Raw genomic sequence first — 20,639 nt, 5'->3', positions numbered from 1 at the left:
TAATTTTATTTGTGAGCTATGTTGACTATATTTACATATCATGGATTTATGTGTGATTTATTTTTACATACGGTATTCGCAGATTATGGTTTAGCTTGTGAAATATTTGTATATATTCACAGATCATAGATTTCTTTGAGTTATGTTGAATAGACATTCTTACAGAATAACGAAACAAACTAACAGATGTGTGCCTTGTCAGCTCGGGGATTTGAACTTGCAACCTTCCGGTTACTAGTCCAACGCTCTAACCACTAGGCTACTCTGCCGTCCCATATGAGGAAGCAATTTGTTTTTGCCTTTGTCACGCGAATGTTTCACATAAACGGTCAATGAATTATTGTGACTGGTGAGACAACCGGTTTGTAGAGCTTTCGATCAAGGTGCATTCCATCACAGAAATGAACAGTATATAAGCGTAGTGTCCAATTGTACCGCATACATGAGAGGGTGAATGCACAGAAATAGGTGAGCTCAACAATACAACATGTAAAATATGCGTAAAATACATTTTAAGGATGGGATAATAATAATAATGGTTTCTGACGAATATGGTAAAAATGATTATCATCTTTTCTCATAGATTTGAATTATCTTGGCCAAGGAGCTAGTGACAATGGGGAACCAAACCATGCTTTTGGTGCTGCTTTTGTTGATGATGAGTAAGTATTGTCTCTTCTCAATATGACGCTGATGAGACAAGCTGGTGTTGAATTGCACACGTTTTCCTTTGTCCCCACTTCTATTTAGTCTATAAGGCTATAAAACCAACTTATTTTTCCATATTCATTTCCCTTGCGTAAACATTTTATCTTTGGTATCTCAACAGGTAGGGTGACCAATGCTGTTTCTGGTAAGTTTACCTGATTAACTGATTTCAACCCCCAAAAAACAAATTGTTTGTCAGCAAAACAAACAATTCCCTTTAAAGGATAGTTTCTCAAAATGACGGTCTAATCGTAATTGTTTTCTTACCTTGAGTGGAGTTATGCGACTGTATTATATTTTTAATACAAGCTCTATGCGACTGTATTATATTTTTAATACAATCTCTATGGAATGCCCTGTGAAGTAAACTATTCCTACAATGTCATAGTTTACTTCATGTATGAATAGTCACCCTAAAATAGCTCACACACTTCCATTCAATTTATATTGAAACAATATCACTCAAGAAAATCTGTGTTTGACTTTGAATGAAATGTTTTGGAACATAACTGTGTTTAATCATTTTAAAACTCCTGTAAGAAAACAATTAAGATTAAGTGAAAATTTGCTTCAGTAAGAGAACGTTGTTCTGAATGTGCATAATGCTGTCTGCACACTTCGTAATTGTCATTGTTTTATTTTATTTGACAAAAATGACAAGGTGTAGACAATGCATGTGAGTAAATACTTGGTCTGTAATAATTAGAATGTGACAAGTGTCACTGATCAAAACTATATTTAATTTATACTCCGGTGGAATGACTGTAGACCGTTGCTGCGACTGTTGGTTTCCTTGTCGTGGTTACTGGGCTGGTACAGCAACAAGACCAAATCCATCTGTGACGAGATAGTGTCGGAGTTCTAAAATCCTCAGAATGAACTACTTTTATTTAGTCACACTCACAGCCATAAGCTATTTTCTGTATGCTCGCCATTACTTTGTAAATAATAATAATTTTATTTTCCTGTAAAATGAAGACTTTATCAGCTATACTTAGGTCATTATTTGAACTGGGTAGCCAGCTAACTTTAGCTAGATGACATGTTTTGTGTTTTATTATGGATCCCCATTGGGGTCCAACAATATTAAGGATATAAAGAAACCAAAACATTGTTTAGAAAGTTGGTTTTAGTTGCCTTGCCATCTAGTATAGGTTGACATATGGGTTTATTGGTGTTAAAATAGAGCAAACATGCTATTTGAAGCTCTGGGCTGCTGATGCCATTCAGACTGTCGCTTTGTGTTTATACTTTTTCACAATGACAACGACAAGTTTGATGTTAGATGACAATAGAATGTTCATGATGTCACCACGACAACTGTCTACAGACATGTCGATAGGCCAAATGTAAACCAGCCAAAAAGGTAGAGCAAATGTTTCAGTGCCCCATGCTATCATCGGTGGTCTCTTTGATTGAACTCTAGCTCAGTGTTGCATGTGCAATAGCTTGCATGTTAAAAAAGGTTTTTATGAACTCAAAACATAGTTAAAATTATAATTTTGATCTCATGCATAGCTCTGTCTATTAATTTGAGTGTGGTTACATTTCTCCAGCCCCATCCCTCAACTTTTTACCAAAACAGTGCCGGGGTGTCCACTGTTGTTGTTTGAACAGCAGATTGTATAATATCACACCACAATACTTAGCATTCGAACTATCCACTGAAAAGATTATTGCCAAAGGTGTTTATTTGTTATAGCAGGTGTTCATTCAATGGTATTAAATGTCCCCCGACAATGACCTGCAATGCTTTTGTTTACTTGCCAACCTTCATTGCCCTCTTGGCAAAATAATTCTGCAAATATTTTGTTTGCCCAACACATTCGGCCAGGTTGCTCTTGTCAAAGATACTATATTTTAATCTCAACGACTAGAAATAACCCATTAAAAGAACCTGCATCAGTCCGCATGACACACCCCTTGTTGTGACACATTCCTAATCTTGCCAGAAACATAGCTGAAAGACTGCCAATAAGGCATGACTTCCTAGAAACATATGTGCTTTCAGATCATTTGCGGGAGAGTACAATGCAGGACAGTACAAGTATTCAGAGCCCTTGAACTTTTCCACATTTTGTTGCCTTACAGCCTTATACTTAAATGGAATAAATAAAAAATGTTCATCAATCTATACACAAAACTCCATAATGACAAAGCAAAAAATAACAAAAATACCTTATTTACATAAGTATTCAGATCCTTTACTATGAGAGTCGAAATTGAGCTCAAGTGCATCCTGTTTCCATTGATCATCCTTGAGATGTTTCAACAACTTGATTGGAGTCCACCTGTGGCAAATTCAATTTATTGGACATGATTTGGAAAAGCACAACTGTCTATATAAGGTCCCACAGTCGACAGTGCATTACAGCGTCAAAACCAAGCCATTAGGTCGAAGGAATTGTCCTTAGAGCTCTGAGACAGGATTGTGTCAAGGCACAGATCTGGGGAAGGGTACAAAAATATTTATGCAGCGTTGAAGGTCCCCAAGAACACAGTGGCCTCCATAATTCTCCAAGTTGGCTGTCATGTGCCTCCATTACCTGATCGAACATCTCTGGAGAGACCTGAAAATAGCAAATCCTAAAAGGAGTGAAATCCTAACCACTCAGTGGAGCCTCGTTTGGCAGCGAAACAATTCATTCAGCCTCATTTACTGACTTTTAAAAACCATAGCTGATATGGCTGACTTGCTTAAACAAATGGAGTTTCTGACTCCTTGTGGGATTTGTGTAAGTCGCTAACGTTATTGTCCTTCAGTAACAACGAACACCATGAGCTGACTTTTGAACCATACACAAACATTAATACATTAATGTTCAGTAAATGTATAATGCTTGTTCTCATATCATCAATACTTAGATCTAAATATAAGCAAATTAAATCAAACTTGTTGCTATGAGGTAGGACTATTTGTTCAGTACTTTCAAAATGGATACCGACAGAAATTCAGAGAGAGATGCAGTTAGCCTACCATCTGAAGTATTTTATTGGGGCTACGTGGTCTAAAAAGGAAGGAAAATACAATCATGAGGATCCACTTTTATAGACAATTTACTGATGCACAGACAGTGCATTGCGCAAACAAAACAACTCTCGCAATACCAACTGGAATTACATGGGTCTATTACTTTAAAAAAATATTTGAATGGGAAGACTGTCACTGGCAGACATGGTTACAGACCCAACAACTTTATATAGTGTCCTGTCCTCGTGTAGAGAAGCACATGAGATTTATGCAGCAGCATTGCAATACATTTTTGGACTCGTTATAAGGGCACAAGGCGAGACCCAGATGCAGACACAGGAGGCAGATGGTTATAGTCCAAGATGTTAATTAACAATCCAAAAGGGGTAGGCAAGAGAAAGGTCGTGGACAGGCAAAAGGTCAAAACCAGTTCAGAGTTCCAGAGGTACAGAATGGCAGGCAGGCTCAAGGGCAGGCAGGAATGGATCCAGAAAACAGGCAAAGGTCAAAACCGGGAGGACGAGAATAGAGAAGCAGCAGCACAGGAAAAACCACGCTGGTTGACTTGAACATACAAGACGAACTGGCACAGAGAGACAGGAAACACAGGGATAAATACACCAAGGAAATAAGCGACACCTGGAGGGAGTGGAGACAATCACAAGGACAGGTGAAACAGATCAGGGTGTGACAGTTGTGCTGTGCTCACTTGAACAGGAAGGTGGAGCGGTGGTCCTTCTTGTAGGCAAGTTTTGTCATCAAAGGTGCTGGGAACCTTGAAAAAAATAAGGTTGAATCATGACATCAGTGATCTTCAGGTCGGAGCTCTAGAAAGAGGCCCGAGTTCCCGACTTGGAATTCCGAGTTGGATTACAGTTCAAAACATATTTTCCCTGTCGGAGCTGTTTTTTTTTCCAGAGTTCCCAGTTGTCTTTAGCTCACTGAAGTCTGAGATTCTCCTAGTTCCCAGTTGTTTTAAATGCGACTGAAGTCATGCTGGATTGACAGCATGGCCAATGTATTCAACCTTTTCTGGCCCATGGTGTGTTGCGAGGTTATTTCTATCCTTTTAAGCTTAGAAATAAGACCAATTCAGACAGCTGTTTTAAAACATTAAACCTAGATTTGGACCACACACCCTCTCCACCGAATAACAGGTAGGAGAAGCAAAATAGTAATTGCTATGCAACGCTTGCAGTTAGCCACTGATTCCTTCCAAACCACTCATTGTTGAATTTGCGATTTCCAACTTTGTCACGCCTTGACCTTAGAGATCCTTTTTATGTCTCTATTTTGGTTTGGTCAGGACGTGAGTTGGGGTGGGCATTCTATGTTTTGTGTTCTATGTTTTCTATTTCTTTGTGTTTGGCCGGGTATAGTTCTCAATCAGGGACAGCTGTCTATCGTTGTATCTGATTGGAAACCATACTTAGGTACCCTTTTCCCACCTGTGTTTGTGGGAGGTTGACTCTTTTTTTTTGTTGTTTTTTTTTGTATTTTTTTTGTTTTTTTGTATGGGAGGTTGTATTCAATGAACAGCATTCTCACACAGGTGTTCCTTTTGTCCAAGTGGGAAAGGGCAGTGTGGAGTGCGATTGAGATTGTATGGGTCTAGGGTTTCTGAGATGATGGTGTTGATGTGAGTCATAACCAGCCTTTCAAAGCACTAAATGACTACCAACGTGAGTGCTACGGAGCAGTAGTCATTTAGGAAGGTTACCTTCGCTTTCTTGGGCACAGGGACTGTAGTGGTCTGCTTCAAACAATATAGGTATTACAGACTCGGTCAGGGAGAGGTTGAAAATGTCAGTGAAGACACTTGTTAGTTGGTCCACGCATGCTCTGTGTAAACGTCCTGGTAATCCATCTGGCCCTGCGGCCTTGTGTTTGTTGACCTGTTTAAAGGTCTTGCTCACATCGGCTACGGAGAGCATGATCACACAGTCGTCTGGAACATTCTACATTCTACATTGTAGAATAATAGTGAAGAATTCAAAACTATGAAATAACACATATGAAATCATGTAGTAACCAAAAAAGTGTTAAACAAATCGAAATATGTTTTATATTTTAGATTCTTCAAAGTAGCCACCCTTTGCCTTGATGAGAGCTTTGTGCACACCTTTCTCAACCACCTTCATGAGGTAGTCACCTGGAATGCGTTTGAATTAATAGGAGTGCCTTGTTTAAAGTTATTTTATTGAATTTATTTCCTTCTTAATGCGTTTGAGTCAATCAGCTTTGTGGTGACAAGGTACAGTGGCTTGCAAATTATTCACCCCCTTGGTATTTTTCAATTTTTTTGTTGCCTTTTCAACCTGGAATTTGTATCATTTGATTTACACAACATGCCTACCACTTTGAAGATGCAAAGTATACATTTTTTGTGAAATAAACAAGAAATGAGACCAAAAAAATGAAAACTTGAATGTGCATAACTATTCAACCCCCCCTAAAGTCAATACTTTGTAGAGCCACTTTTGCAGCAAGTACAGCTGCAAGTCTCTTAGGGTATGTTTCTATAAGCTTGGCACATCTAGCCACTGGGATTTCTGCCCATTCTTCAAGGCAAAACTGCTTCAGCTCCTTCAAATTGGATGGGTTCCGCTGGTGTACAGCAATCTTTAAGTCATACCACAGATTCTCAATTGGATTGAGGTCTGGTCTTTGACTAGGCCATTCCAAGACATTTAAATGTTTCCCCTTAAGCCACTCAAGTGTTGCTTTAGCAGTATCCTTAGGGTCATTGTCCTGCTGGAAGGCGAACCCCCGTCCCAGTCTCAAATCTCTGGAAGACTGAAACAAGTTTCCCTCAGGAATTTCCCTGTATTTAGCGCCATCCATCACTCCTTCAATTCTGACCAATATCCCAGTCCCTGCCGATGGAAAAACATGAGCAGGGACTGGGTTTCCCGGGGTGGTTTTCCCGGGGTGATGAGAGGTGTTGGGTTTGCACCAGACAGCGTTTTCCTTGATGGCTAAAAAGCTACATTTTAGTCTCATCTGACCAGAGTACCATGTTAGATATGTTTGGGGAGTCTCCAACATGCCTTTTGGCTTATTTTTTTCATTTAGCAATGGCATTTTTCTGGCCACACTTCCATAAAGCCTAGGTCTGTGGAATGTACGGCTTAATGTGGTCCAATGAACAGGTACTCCAATCTCCGCAGTGGAGCTTTGCAGCTTCTTCATGGTTATCTTTGGTCTCTTTGTTGCCTCTCTGATTATTGCTCTCCTTGCCTGGTCCGTGAGTTTTGGTGGGCGGCCCTCTTTTGGCAGGTTTATTATGGTGCCATATTCAAAGTTTCGGATACTTTTTTATAACCCAATCCTGATCTGTACTTCTCCACAACTTTGTCCCTGACCTGTTTGGAGAGCTCCTTGGTCTTCATGGTGCCGCTTGCTTGGTGGTGCCCCTTGCTTTGTGAGGTTGCAGACTCTGGGGCCTTTCAGGACAGGTGTAGATATACTGAGATCATGTGACAGATCATGTGACACTTATATTGCAGACATGTGGACTCTTGAAGGTAATTGGTTGCCCCAGATCTTATTTAGGGGCTTCATAGCAAAGAGGGTGAATACATATGCACTCATCATTTCAGCATTTCACTTCACCAATTTGGACTATTTTGTGTATGTTCATTACATGAAATCCAAGTAAAAATCTATTTAAATTACAGGTTGTAATGCAACAAAATAGGAAAAACGCCAAGGGGGATAGATACTTTTGCAAGGCACTGTAGGGGTGGTATACAGAAGATATCCCTATTTGGTAAAATAACAAGTTCATATTATGGCAAGAAGAGCTCAAATAAGCAAAGAGCAACGACAGTCCATCATCACTTTAAAACATGAAGGTCAGTCAATGCGGAAGATTTCAAGAACTTCAATTTCAATAACTTAAGAAAGTTTCTTAATGTGCAGTGGCAAAAACAATCAAGCGCTGTGATGAAACTGGCTCTCATGAGGACTGCCACAGGAAAGGAAGACCCAGAGTTACCTCTGCCGTAGAGGATAAGTTCATTAGAGTTACCAGCCTCAGAAAATGTAGCCCAAATAAATGCTTCACGGAGTTCAAGTGACAGACACATCTCAACATCAACTATTCAGAAGAGACTGCTTGAATCAGGCCTTCATGGTCAAATTGTTGCAAAGAAACCACTACTAAAGGACACCTATAAGAAGAAGAGACTTGCTTGGGCCAAGAAACATGGGCAATGGACATTAGACAGTTGGAAATCTGTTGTTGGGTCTGATGAGTCCAAATTTGAGATTTTTGGTTCCAACCGCTGTGTCTTTGTGATGCGGAGTAGGTGAAGAGATAATCTCTGTGTGCTTCCCACCATGAAGCATGGAGGAGGAGGTGTGATGGTTTGGGCATGCTTTGCTGTGACCCTGTTGGTGATTTATTTTGAATTGAAGGCACATCATTCTGCAGCGATACGCATCCTGTTTGGATTGTGCTTAGTGGGACTATCATTTGTGTTTCAACAGTACAATGACCCAACACATCTCCAGGCTTTGTAAGGTCTGTTTAACCAAGAAGGAGAGTGAGGGAGTGCTGTATCAGATGAGCTGACCTCCACAATCACCCGACCTCAATCCAATTGAGATGGTTTGGAATGAGATGTACAGCAGAGTGAATGAAAAGCAGCCAACAAGTGCTCAGCATATGTGGGAACTCCTTTAAGACTGTTGGAAAAGCATTCCAGGTGAAGCTGGTTGAGAGAATGCCAAGAGTGTGCAACGGTGTCCTAAAGGCAAAATGTGGCTACTTTGAAGAATCTATCATCTAAAATATTTGTTCATTTGTTTAACACTTTATTGGTTACTATAATATAGAACAGAGATATCAAATTGATTTCAAAGTGATTGCACGTTGGCTAATAGAACAGATGGTAGAGGAAGTTTACCCACTTGCCAAAGAATTCTCACAATGCACCCTAATCTCCGCCCCCTGTATTTCCATATTTTCTTCTTGGAAATTACAGGGATTTGGGCCTGGTCTTGGGGATGCAATATATCCTTTGCGTTGGACTCATTAAAGAAAGAATCTGTGTCCAGTTCGAGGTGAGTAATCGCTGTTCTGATATCCAGAAGCTCTTTTCGGTCATAAGAGACGGTAGCAGCAACATTATGTACAAAAGAAGTTACAAACAATGCGAAAAAACAAACAAAATAGCACAATTGGTTGGGAGCCCGTAAAACGGCAGCCATTCCCTCGGGGTCGATTATTCAAATACAGCACCTGATCTGCTAGTCACATTGTATTAAATGTCCCCAAACACATCCCTGGGTCATTCTTCTTTTCAGTTCATAACAGACAGGGCTGTTGTGGTGACCAAGAGTCACGAAGGCAGTCAAATTTCATATGACCATTTAGTCACTGTCACACCCTGACCTTAGTATTCTTTGTTTTCTTTATTATTTTGGTTAGGTCAGGGTGTGACGAGGATGATATATGTGTTTTGTCGTGTCTAGGGTTTTTGTATGTTTTGTATGTCATCTACAAGACCCTGCTAGGTAAAGTCCCCCTTATCTCAGCTCGCTGGTCACCATAGCATCTCCCACCTGTATGTAGCACACGCTCCAGCAGGTATATCTCTAGTCACCCCCAAAACCAATTATTTCTTTGGCCGACTCTCCTTCCAGTTGTCTGCTGCCAATGACTGGAACGAACTACAAAAATCCCTGAAACTTGAAACACTTATCTCCCTCACTAGCTTTAAGCACCAACTGTCAGAGCAGCTCACAGATTACTGCACCTGTACATAGCCCACCTATAATTTAGCCCAAACAACTACCCTCTTTCCCTACTGTATTTAATTAATTAATTTATTTTGCACCCCATTATTTTTATTTCTACTTTGCACATTCTTCCACTGCAAATCTACCATTTCAGTGTTTTACTTGCTATTTTGTATTTACTTTGCCACCATGGCCTTTTTTTGCCTTTACCTCCCTTATCTCACCTCATTTGCTCACATCATATATAGACTTGTTTATACTGTATGTTTGTTTTACTCCATGTGTAACTCTGTGTCGTTGTATGTGTCGAACTGCTTTGCTTTATCTTGGCCAGGTCGCAATTGTAAATGAGAACTTGTTCTCAACTTGCCTACCTGGTTAAATAATGGTGAAAAAAAAAAAAAAAATGTTTATGGGGTTGAACTTGTCTAGGTGTTTTTATGTCTATGGTTGCCTAGATTGGTCCTCGGATGCAGCTGTTTGTTGTCTGATTGGGAACCATATTTAGGCAGCCATATTCTTTGGGTAATTCGTGGGTTATTGTCTTTGTTTAGTTGCCTGTGTCTGCTCTCATATATAGCTTCACGTTCGTTTTATTGTTTTGTATAGTTTAAGTGTTTATCGTTCATTAAAAGATATGTATTCTCATCATGCTGCGCCTTGGTCTCCTCGTTACCACGAACGTGACAGTCACAGTAATTAGGCTTCTCCAAGCTCTGACTCTGCTGATGGTGTAAGGGTTTTCTGGTGAAAGACAAGCGGACCAAAAAGCAGCATGGTGGTTATTCATGTTCTTTAATTTATAAAGAAACTACACATGAGATAACTAACAAAAACAACAAACGTGAGAAAACCTAAAACAGTCCTATCTGGTGCAAACACAGAGACAGTAACAATCACCCACAAACACACAGTGAAACCCAGGCTACCTAAGTATGATTCTCAATCAGAGACAACTAATGACACCTGCCTCTGATTGAGAACCATACTAGGCCGAAAACAAAGAAATACCCAAAACCTAGAAAAACATAGACTGCCCACCCAACTCACGCCCTGACCATACTAACTAAATACAAACACAGGAAATAAAGGTCAGAACGTGACAGATGGTCATTAGTAGTCTACCAAACTTGCTAACTGCCTGGTACTCAGCACTATATTGTCCCTCTAATCCTCGAACATTATTGAAAATGTAAATCGAAAATCAAATCAAATACTTCACGAGAGCCCATTATGCAATTGCGCAAGAAAACAGTGATGGCTATTAAAAAGAGGAGGATTCCCATCAGCTTTCTTTTGGAAAGGCCTACTATATTTATTTCTCAACTTTCCTAATATTAAGCACTTTGCTTATCTTTACAACAGGAGTATAGCATACCTGGCTGTCATGAAAATGAACCACGGGAAAAGCGTCCTCCATTTTCTATTTAAATGCATAGATGACATGTATTTTCTTCCCTTGCCCCTGTTTTAAGACAGGTGCATGATAATGATCCATTCTAAATCAAAACAAATGTCATATATATTATTTGGTACATGTAAAGACAAGATTAAATCAAGAATAGTCTGATGGGTGACAATATTAGCCTATCACTTGTGAATTATATATTATCACTTGTGAATGATGCCCAGCGTAAGGCAAGAAACAATTTGTTCCAACTTTTTCGAATCATAGTCGCACACCTCATGTAGCCTAGCCCATAGGCCTATACGTTTTGATAAGGTTTGTTTCACAACTAAAGTGGCCAAATAACATTAACCCCCTTTATAAGGGGTGTAGAGCCTAACTGGAATACATAAGCAGCACGTGAGTTTCAAGTTTGGGGAACATTCGCACACATACCTCCGTGTAATTGCCTAATAGTTTATCAACATTTAAACTGTTATATATTTTCCATCAGCCACATTGCGAAGAAGAAAAAAATGCTAGTGGTTGTATTAGTTTGGGCTCTATCGCATCCCAGAACTGTCCCAGACTATGTTTGGAATATTTGTTTCCTCGCACAGAATAGAATAGGTTAACTTTTGTACTGTGGGGGATAGTAGATTGATATAGGCTTGTGTTTTTGTTGTTTGTTAGGCCTACACATCTTGTTGGCTGACAAAAAGTAAATGTGGACAGTTCTTCCAATATCTTCAATATGCACTTCGGAATTGGATAAGGACTTCTGCAGTTGCGTCCCCGACGTGTCTTGGGGTGGTTAATTTCTTTACTATCAAATGAGGAGAGACAAACTTATCACACAAGTCGGGGTTATAACTGAAACTAAATCTTTATTCACTTATTAATAAGGGAGCAGGTAAATACAGCACGCACATACAAAGTGAATCGATTGAGTTCTCTGCGATAATGTGGGCTGGTCGACAAATAACCCTCAGATGATTCGTTGAGAGCCCAGAGACAAAGAATATAACACCTTTTTTTATAGCAAACTACATCCTCCTGAATGTTCATGACAAACAATAGATGTATGGAATGGGTCACAAGGTTAAGATTTGTAATAAAGATAATAATAATTCACATCAGACTGCTGTAAAGACCATTCTCTTTGTGTAGAAACCAGGGTCTGGCCCTGAGCCATCTCTCCCTGGTACCTTCCAATCAAACCGGATCAATCTCCCTCACATGAATGGAATGTGGTCTAAGGCATCGTAAATCTACTGTCAGCATTAAACCCCCAGAGGCCCATTCTCAGTAGAACACACACAGATTACTGTTCTAAGAACCCCCTATTCTGTTGCATTAAACAACCATTTGATGCAATAATAGTATTTATAACATGATCCTGTAATTTCTCTCACAGTCGGTCTTCACTTGTAGCCTGTAAGAAAGACCCGATCACGTGATGGAGAGCCATGTGAGTGAGAGGTGCTTCGGATCACGTAGCACTCAGAGAGAAGGGCACAACGCACCACTCCGGGCCAAGGGCACAATGGCCACTGGTCGAAAAAGGCATGGATTGTTTTATGGTGCATTACAAAGGGGATGACGCCAGGACATTTGAGGCATTAGCAAGTGCTTGTAAAATTGTGAATGTCTGTACAGTCTACGCAAAAAACAAAGCAGAGCTCATTCTTTTCAACCGACTATTTTCAAATCATCATTAGATTTGCATTATTCAGCCTTATAATGTATAAAAAAATCTAAATGTGCTTCCCGAGTGGTGCAGCGGTCTAAGGCACTGCATTGCAGTGTTGCGGCATCATTGCAGCCTGGGGTTCGATGCCAAGCTGTGTGAGTCCCATAAGGTGGCGCACAATTGGCCCAGCGTCATCCATGTTAGGGGAAGGTTTGGCTAGGGGGGCTTTACTTCATGCTGAGTTCGGGTTAAGCGAGTGGGTGTTAAGAAGCATGGTTTGGCGGGTCATGTTTCGGAGGACGCATGACTCGATCTTCGCCTCTCCCGAGCCCGTTGGGGAGTTGCAGCAATGAGACAAGATCGAAATTGGATATCACAAAATTCGGGAGAAAAAGGGGGTAAAAAAATCTAAACATATAAGCCCAACATTTGTAGTACAACTAAAGTTACATTAATACCTCTAAATGAAGCACATAGGAGTACCTACTTCTTTGTTAACCGCTCAACACAGAATAGCTGCATGTGCGCACTCCCTCAAATTGTTGGAGAAAATATCCTTTCTATTTTATTCAACTTTGTGAAATTGTATTCTTCATACTTTAAAATAATATAAAATAATGCCACGGGAATTCTAAGCAAATCTTGTCTGCTAAATGAACTAGTCTTAGCCCACAGCCATTTGGCATAGCCAGATCAGGACCAAACATAAGGACAACTCAGAGTATGCTTTTCTGTTCTTCTGAAATAGACTACAATTTCTTCATTTCTTTCTTTAGACCTGTCTAAAGGTTTAGGCTATATTACATGGATCTATTAATCTTTTTAAAATTGAGATGTTCCAAAGGTATGCATCAGTGGCTTGTAGACTATGTGTGGAAGCCAGTAGATGCTAAATATGTTTATGTTAATTAACGGTCAATTATCATGAGACTGACAGTTATTTGCTTGACAATCACCGGCTGACAAAATTCGTAACCGCCACAGCCCTAATCAGACCACAAATATGCTTATCAAAAGTACCCCATGAAAAACATTATTGCCAAAAGTGTTGATTTATCATAGCATGTGTTCATTCAATTGCCTTCTTAGGGATCGGTGTCCTGTGTATGGGACGGTTGAGCTAACGTAGGCTAATGTGATTAGCATGAAGTTATAAGTAACAAGAAAATTTCCCAAGACATAGATATATCTGATATTGGCAGAAAGATTAACAAGAATTTAAGTTAACTGCACTGTCCAATTTACAGTAGCTATTGCAGTGGAAAAAGACCATGCTATTGTTTGAGGAGAATGCACAATTTTGAACATGAAAAGTTTTTCATAAACAAATTAGGCACATTTGGGCAGTATTGACACAAAATGTGGAACCAAAATGCAATGGGTCATTTTATCAGACGAAATCTTTGCACATACACTGATGCCATCTAGTGGACAAAATCTAAATTGCACCTGGGCTGAAATAATATATTATGGCCTCTCTCTTGCATTTCAAAGATGGTACAAAAAAAATACAAAAGAACGGTTGATTCTTTCTTTGTATTATCTTTTACCAGATCTATTGTGTTATGTTCTCCTACATTCCTTTCACATTTCCACAAACTTCAAAGTGTTTCCTTTCAAATGGTACCAATAATATGCATATCCTTGCTTCAGGACCTGTGCTACAGGCAGTTAGACTTGGGTATGTCATTTTAGTCGAAAATTGAAAAAAAGGGGCGGATCCTTAAGAGGTTTTAAATGTCCCCTGACAATGAAGAGGTAATTTGCTAAATGACCTGCAATGCTTTTGTTCACTTATCAACCTACATTGCCCACCAGGAAAAGGAAGTCGCAAACATTTGACTTACTGGTAATAGGTGGGCCTTCAGGTAATTTGCTATACAGTATGTGATTAGCTAGAAATATGAGGATGAGACTACCAGGCTAAATATATGTCCTCTTTGTGGTGTGCATTGATTGTTGCCAACCACTGAAGCCATTTCTGTTGATTGGCACATGCATTTAAAAAGTGAAAGAACCAGACTTCTGAGTGATTTAATCACACTTTAATAATTCCTCCAAATATTTCTTAGATTCTTACAAGATATAATACAATTAGATAAGCTTTGTGAAATCAAATGTAATTTTTTAAATTTTTACTATTAATAGTACTAAAAAAATAATAGTTATCTTGGCTTATTGTTGATCCACTTCGATGGACAGGTTATACTTTGCTGACCTGATCACTGGTTGGTGATCGAATAACTCACTTGAAATAATTGCCAGTGTGGTCAAATATGGCTGGATAATAACTTTTTTATGACAGAGGGGTATTTTGTTCATCTCAGGACCACTCTATCCATTTGGGGCTGGAGACACCATGAGTTCCAGATCAGATGATGGAAGTTCCCCTCTTATTCCCCTGAGCCGGCCATTTGTCTATTTTGGAAACGCGTACCACCAGATATATGTGGGTAGAAATTTATATTTATTTATCTCTGTTGCATGAAACCTGTTGTGTATTTTGAATATCTTTGTGGGCAAAAATGTATGCAATGCATTATGACTTATTTTGCTGGTCAGGTTGACTATTGGTTGTCAAAAATCAAGATGCCATTGTTTACCGGGATGTAATCTGGTTCTATGATGTCTGTTTAACCAGTAAACCACTTTACAATCAGAATATGCTGTTAAGGTGTTGCATGCCCCAAAAAAGTATGCTGGGATGCCTCCTGGAGTTGTTAAAGATTATACAACTTGATGTTAGATGGTTCTTCACCTTGAAAGTAGTCTATGGGCCAGGAGAAACTGTAATCCATGTTTTTGTTGTTGCTGCTACTAACTTCAGCTCACTATAGCTCACTGTGTGAGCGTGTTTTATTTTTTCAAAGTCCACATCATCTGAAATCAACTCAAATATGAATATTTTGTTTAATGTTACTCAAAGGTGATTTGGCCTTTGAGTAACAATTGAGTACCTTACTGTGCGTGTTTTCAATTAATAGCTTTTTAGCAAAGAGCAATCATTTTGCTAGGATTGTTTGGAAGTGGTCTGAGTGGGGAGGGGAAAACTAGCTCTTATAGGCAGAGAGGTTTTGAACTCTCCTTCTTATTGGTCTATTAACTAATTTACCACCTGGTGATGTCACCAGACAGACCAAAACTCCATCTCATCAAAACACGTTGAAATTTGAACTGGTCTTTTCAAACAGCTCTCACACTAAGGACATTATCTGAATTTTCACAATTTCACAGTATTATTCCAACCTCAGAGTTTGGAAATATATACAAAACACAGTTTCTCCTGATCCATAGACTACTTTCAGGGTGAGGAACCATCTAACATCAAGTTGTAAAAGCCTGAACTACTCCTTTAAGCAATTCAAAACCTGTTCTGATATACAGTACAACTAAACAAAATAATTGTGTAATCATTTACCATTTTTCAATGAACTCATTTGATTTAAGGTTAACCACAATGGACACCTGACGTTCAACCAAGCATGGTCCAGCTACACACCATACAGTTTTCCTGCACATTCCACAATAGATCTAATAGCTCCATTTTGGACTGATTTGGACAACCGGGGGAATGGTAACATCTTTTACCAGCAGTACATCAGCGGTAGTGTTCTGCAACAGGCCACACAAGATATCAATCAGTACTTCCCAAACCTGGGCTTCTCTGCTAATTTGGTCTTCATTGCTACGTGGGATAGGGTGGCCTACTTCCCCAATTCAGGAACAGTAAGACTTTTCTTGTGGTTCTATATCCATCAAAAGTAATGTTAATTGTAAAGGCAATCGATACAACACCTGTGAAGCAATGATATGAAATAGAAATTACATGGGATTTCTTATGGTGGGCAAAATTGTTACATTATACAGTAGGCTATGTATTAAAATCTTTCTCTCATTTCCTTAATGTAAGGAAACCACCTTCCAAGTGGTTCTGATTGCTGGTGTCCAATCCTCTTTTGTCCTGATGAACTATGGGCAGATTGCACTAGCACAACGCAGCATTCAGGTCAGAAGAATGAATGCATACTTGTAACGGTCTATCCCAATGGGGGCTTATGTACAAAAGTTTAGATTCAGAGCTTGTATATAATTCATTGTGATTGGAGGAAACATGGGAAAGTTATTCTACTTTAAAAGTTGGTAAACTTGTTATCCCACTCAGGAGACAAGTAGGAGAAAATACCCTTGAAAGATTTTGAGTGCTGGAGAGAATTTAGTTGTTTACGATCCTTCAGCATCGTCCACACCCTCTTAAGCCATAGATCCACCCATCTCTTTAAGAATGCACATGTCGGCATGGCCAACCGTCAGCATGGTCAACCTCTCCATTGTCTCAGCCAATCATGGCTAGCCAGAAAGGATCCTGTCTTTCTCCCTATATAGCTCAGTGCTTTCTCCTTGGCAAAACTCAATATTTTCTGATCCCATACAAGTTTGTAATTAAGGCACATGAAAGTTCACGTTTAAGAAGGCATTTCTGCAACAACAACAAAAATATATATTGTCTGGTGATGTAAATTTGTTTTTTCATAATTCACATTTTTAAATACATTTGTGTCTATTTTTTTTTACTAGGCCGGCTATGACACAATCAACTCCATCCACCACTTCTCGATCCCTGGATCATTTCAAAGCAATTTTACAACGTTCAGCTCCACCAGTAACGTCAATGTTGCAGGTCGCTGGGCCTTTCGCACAGACCATGGATCAAGAGGCTGTACTTTCAATGGTGAGAACACAAAAAATACAAAACAGAGGAGCCCCATTATTTTTGATTTGTGTTAAGAATTACTGTTCTTCTCCAAAATAGACAAACTATATTCAATCTATATTTTTTTTAAGTGATGGTTGCGCATCATGTTACTGAGAGACTCTGACTAGGTTTAAATTAAATTCATGAAATCTTGTCCAGGCTTCTGTCCTTACCCCATAATATTGGCTGCATGAAACATCTTCTATCACTCTCTTTCAGGTTCTCCTGTCCAGTTGGGTGACTCCTTCTGGAGTGACAACAGCTGCAGACAGAGGTGTACCTGCACCAGTACAGGCGTTCAGTGCCAGAGCCAACCCTGCTCCTTTTCCCAAATCTGTCAACCCGACGCCTTCCGGTTCTCCTGCCAAACGATTGAACGTAGCACCTGCACTGTTTCCGGCGACCCCCACTACTACACCTTTGACGGAAGCGTGTTCCACTTCCAGGGCACCTGCACTTATGTCCTGTCAGAGGAGTGTGGCCATGGACTGCCCTACTACCGTGTGGAGGGAAAGAACGAGAACCGTGGTAGCACCCAGGTGTCCTGGACCCGTCTGGTGAGGGTATCTGTTTACGACGTGGAGATAGAGCTGGTCAAAGGTCACCAAGCTGAAGCAAAGGTCAGTGCCGGTACACATGTAAGAGTTTCTTTGTCGCTCAAGCATGATTGATGTTTATTACTGTTGATTTCACATTGCATTGCACATAGTTGACAAAAATGTGAACTTGCACTTCACTGAATTGTCTCTTCATAATGCTGTAGGAAGTATTATTTTTACTTTAATGATATGCACTACATGATCAAAAGTATGTGGACACCCCATTCCAAAATCATGGGCATTAATATGGAGTTGGTCCCCCCTTTGCTGCTATAACAGCCTCACCTCTACTGGGAAGGATTTTCACTAGATATTGGAACATTGCTGCGGGGACTTGCTTCCCTTCAACCAGAAGAACATTATTGAGGTCGGGCACTGATGCTGGGCGATTAGGCCTGGCTCACAGTCAGCATTCCAATACATCCCAAAGGTGTTTGATGGGGTTGAGGTCAGGGCTCTGTGCAGGCCAGTCAAGTTCTTCCAAACCAATCTCGGCAAACCATTTCTGTATGAAACTCGCATTGTGCATGGGGGCATTGTTATGCTGAAACAGGAAAGGGCCTTCCCCAAACTGTTGCCACAAAGTTGGAAGCACAGAATCGTCTAGAATGTCATTGTATGCTGTAGTGTTAAGATTTATATTCACTGGAACTAAGGGGCCTAGCCCGAACCATGAAAAACAGCCCCAGACCATTATTCCTCCTCCACCAAACTTTACAGTTGACACTATGCATTCGGGCAAGTAGCGTTCTCCTGGCATCCGCCAAGCCCATATTTGTTAGACTGCCAAATGGTGAAGCGTAATTCATCACTACAGAGAACGTGTTTCCGCTGCTCCAGAGTCCAATGGAGGCGAGCTTCACACCCCTCCATATCTTAGGCTTGTGTGTGCGGCTGCTCGGCCAAGGAAACCCATTTCATGAAGCTCCTGACGAACAGTTGTGCTAACATTGCTTCCAGAGGCAGTTTGGAGTAAGTATTACAACGAGGACAGACAACTTTTATGCACTACGCACTTCAGCACTCGGTGGTCCTGTTGTGTGAGCTTGTGTAGCCTACCACTTCGTGAGCTGAGCAGTTGTTGCTCCTAGACATTTCCACTTCAAAATAACAGCACTTACAGTTAACCTAGGCAGCTCTGGAAGGGCAGAAATTTGACAAACTGACTTGTTGGAAAGGTGGCATTCTATGACGGTGCCACGTTGAAAATCTCTGAGCTCTTTCTTCAGTAAGGCCATTCTACTGCCAATGTTTGTGTATGGAGATTGCATGGCTTTGTGCTCAATTTTATACACCTGTCAGCAACAAGTTTGGCTGAAATAGCCGAATCCACTCATTTGAAGGAGTGTCCTCATACTTTTGGAAATATAGTGTAGTAGTGTCCTAATTATGTCCTTCTCTCTCATACTCCTCAATGTCATGATTTCTACTCATTCTGCTCATCCAGGTCAACGGAAGCTTTGCCTCCACCCCGTTCTCCCTCCGTAATGGCACCATCCAGGTCTACCAGTCTGGTTTCTCCCTGGCAGTCAGCACCGATTTTGGCCTGCTGGTGATGTATGACGCCAACCACTATGTGAGAATCAGTGTACCTTTCAACTACTTCAACGCCACCTGCGGTCTGTGCGGAACCTTCAACAGCCACCGTGAGGATGACTTCCGCTCTCGCACGGGACAGATCCTGACCTCTGACGTTGACTTTGCCAACAGCTGGCAGGCGTCTGGGGACAACGACCCAGCCTGTGAGAGGGTCCAGTGTGCTGGGTTGGACTGTGCCTTCTGCACCCCCTCCCAGAGGAGTCTTTATGGCAACACAGCTCACTGCGGTATCCTCCAGGACCCGTCTGGACCATTCGCCCCATGCCACGTTCAGCTGCCCCCCCAGACCTATGAGGAGAGCTGCGTCTATGATCTGTGCGTGGGGGGAGGGTACCAGCCCATTCTGTGCCAGTCCCTCAACGTGTATGCCACCCAGTGCCAACAGCATGGCATACAGCCAGGATTATGGAGGAGGCAAGGCTTCTGTGGTATGTACTGTATGTGCCAATCAATCTTGTAACTATGGTCTCTGTTCCACCGAATTGCACCATAAAAATAATAATGTTTTCACCATTTCTGTTTCCATTGTATTCCATCAGAAATCTCCTGCCCAGCCAACAGTCACTTTGAGTCCCAGGGCACAAGCTGTCCTGCCACCTGCAGCAACCTCAATGCCTCCCATGGCTGCCCCCTCCCCTCCCAGGAGAGCTGTATCTGTAACCTTGGTTACGTCCTGAGCGCTGGGGTGTGCGTACCCCTCGCCCAGTGTGGCTGCACCTTCGAAAACCGCTATTACAGCTCGGGAGCGACCGTCATACTGGACCAGAACTGCGGCAGGCGTTGCATCTGCAGCCGTGGCTCCATGGCCTGTTATTCCCATGGGTGTGGAGAACTTGAGGCCTGCAGCGTGGAGGATGGGGAGAGGGGCTGCAGACCAACCAGCTACGCCACCTGCTGGGTGGAAGGACCCAGGTCCTACCGCACTTTTGACGGAGTGACCTTCCAGTACCCCGGGGCTTGTGGGCTGATCCTGGCCAGGGTCATGGGGTGGTCCCCCCACACTCACTTTGTGGTGTCGGCAGAGAAAGTACCCAGAGGCCAGCAGGGTTTCACCCAGGTGCTGAAATTTGAAGCGGTGGGGACACAGGTGCACATTGAGATGGGAGGTGGGAGCAGAGTGCAGGTAAGTGCCATTCATCAGTAATACAATGTAACTACAGATAACTTGCCAACCACAATGT

At 41.1% G+C, this 20,639-nt stretch overlaps 1 protein-coding gene across 1 annotated transcript in view; it reads left to right on the top strand.

Annotated features, from left to right (window-relative positions):
* Nucleotides 1-370: 370 nt before the first annotated feature.
* LOC115106695 (alpha-tectorin-like) overlaps nucleotides 371-20,639 on the top strand; it is a 45,601-nt gene continuing 25,332 nt past the window's right edge. The window contains exons 1-10 of the mRNA XM_029629681.2: nucleotides 371-468; nucleotides 584-662; nucleotides 830-853; nucleotides 14,835-14,956; nucleotides 15,955-16,233; nucleotides 16,418-16,513; nucleotides 17,083-17,236; nucleotides 17,480-17,880; nucleotides 19,307-19,886; nucleotides 19,998-20,581. Of these exons, the coding sequence (XP_029485541.2) occupies nucleotides 617-662; nucleotides 830-853; nucleotides 14,835-14,956; nucleotides 15,955-16,233; nucleotides 16,418-16,513; nucleotides 17,083-17,236; nucleotides 17,480-17,880; nucleotides 19,307-19,886; nucleotides 19,998-20,581 (2,286 nt within the window). The 5' untranslated portion in view covers nucleotides 371-468; nucleotides 584-616. The remainder of the gene's footprint in view (nucleotides 469-583; nucleotides 663-829; nucleotides 854-14,834; nucleotides 14,957-15,954; nucleotides 16,234-16,417; nucleotides 16,514-17,082; nucleotides 17,237-17,479; nucleotides 17,881-19,306; nucleotides 19,887-19,997; nucleotides 20,582-20,639) is intronic.

This window comes from Oncorhynchus nerka, linkage group LG23 (assembly GCF_034236695.1).
Source record: "Oncorhynchus nerka isolate Pitt River linkage group LG23, Oner_Uvic_2.0, whole genome shotgun sequence".
Lineage (NCBI taxonomy): Eukaryota > Metazoa > Chordata > Actinopteri > Salmoniformes > Salmonidae > Oncorhynchus > Oncorhynchus nerka.
This window is presented reverse-complemented; position numbering and strand designations above follow the sequence as displayed.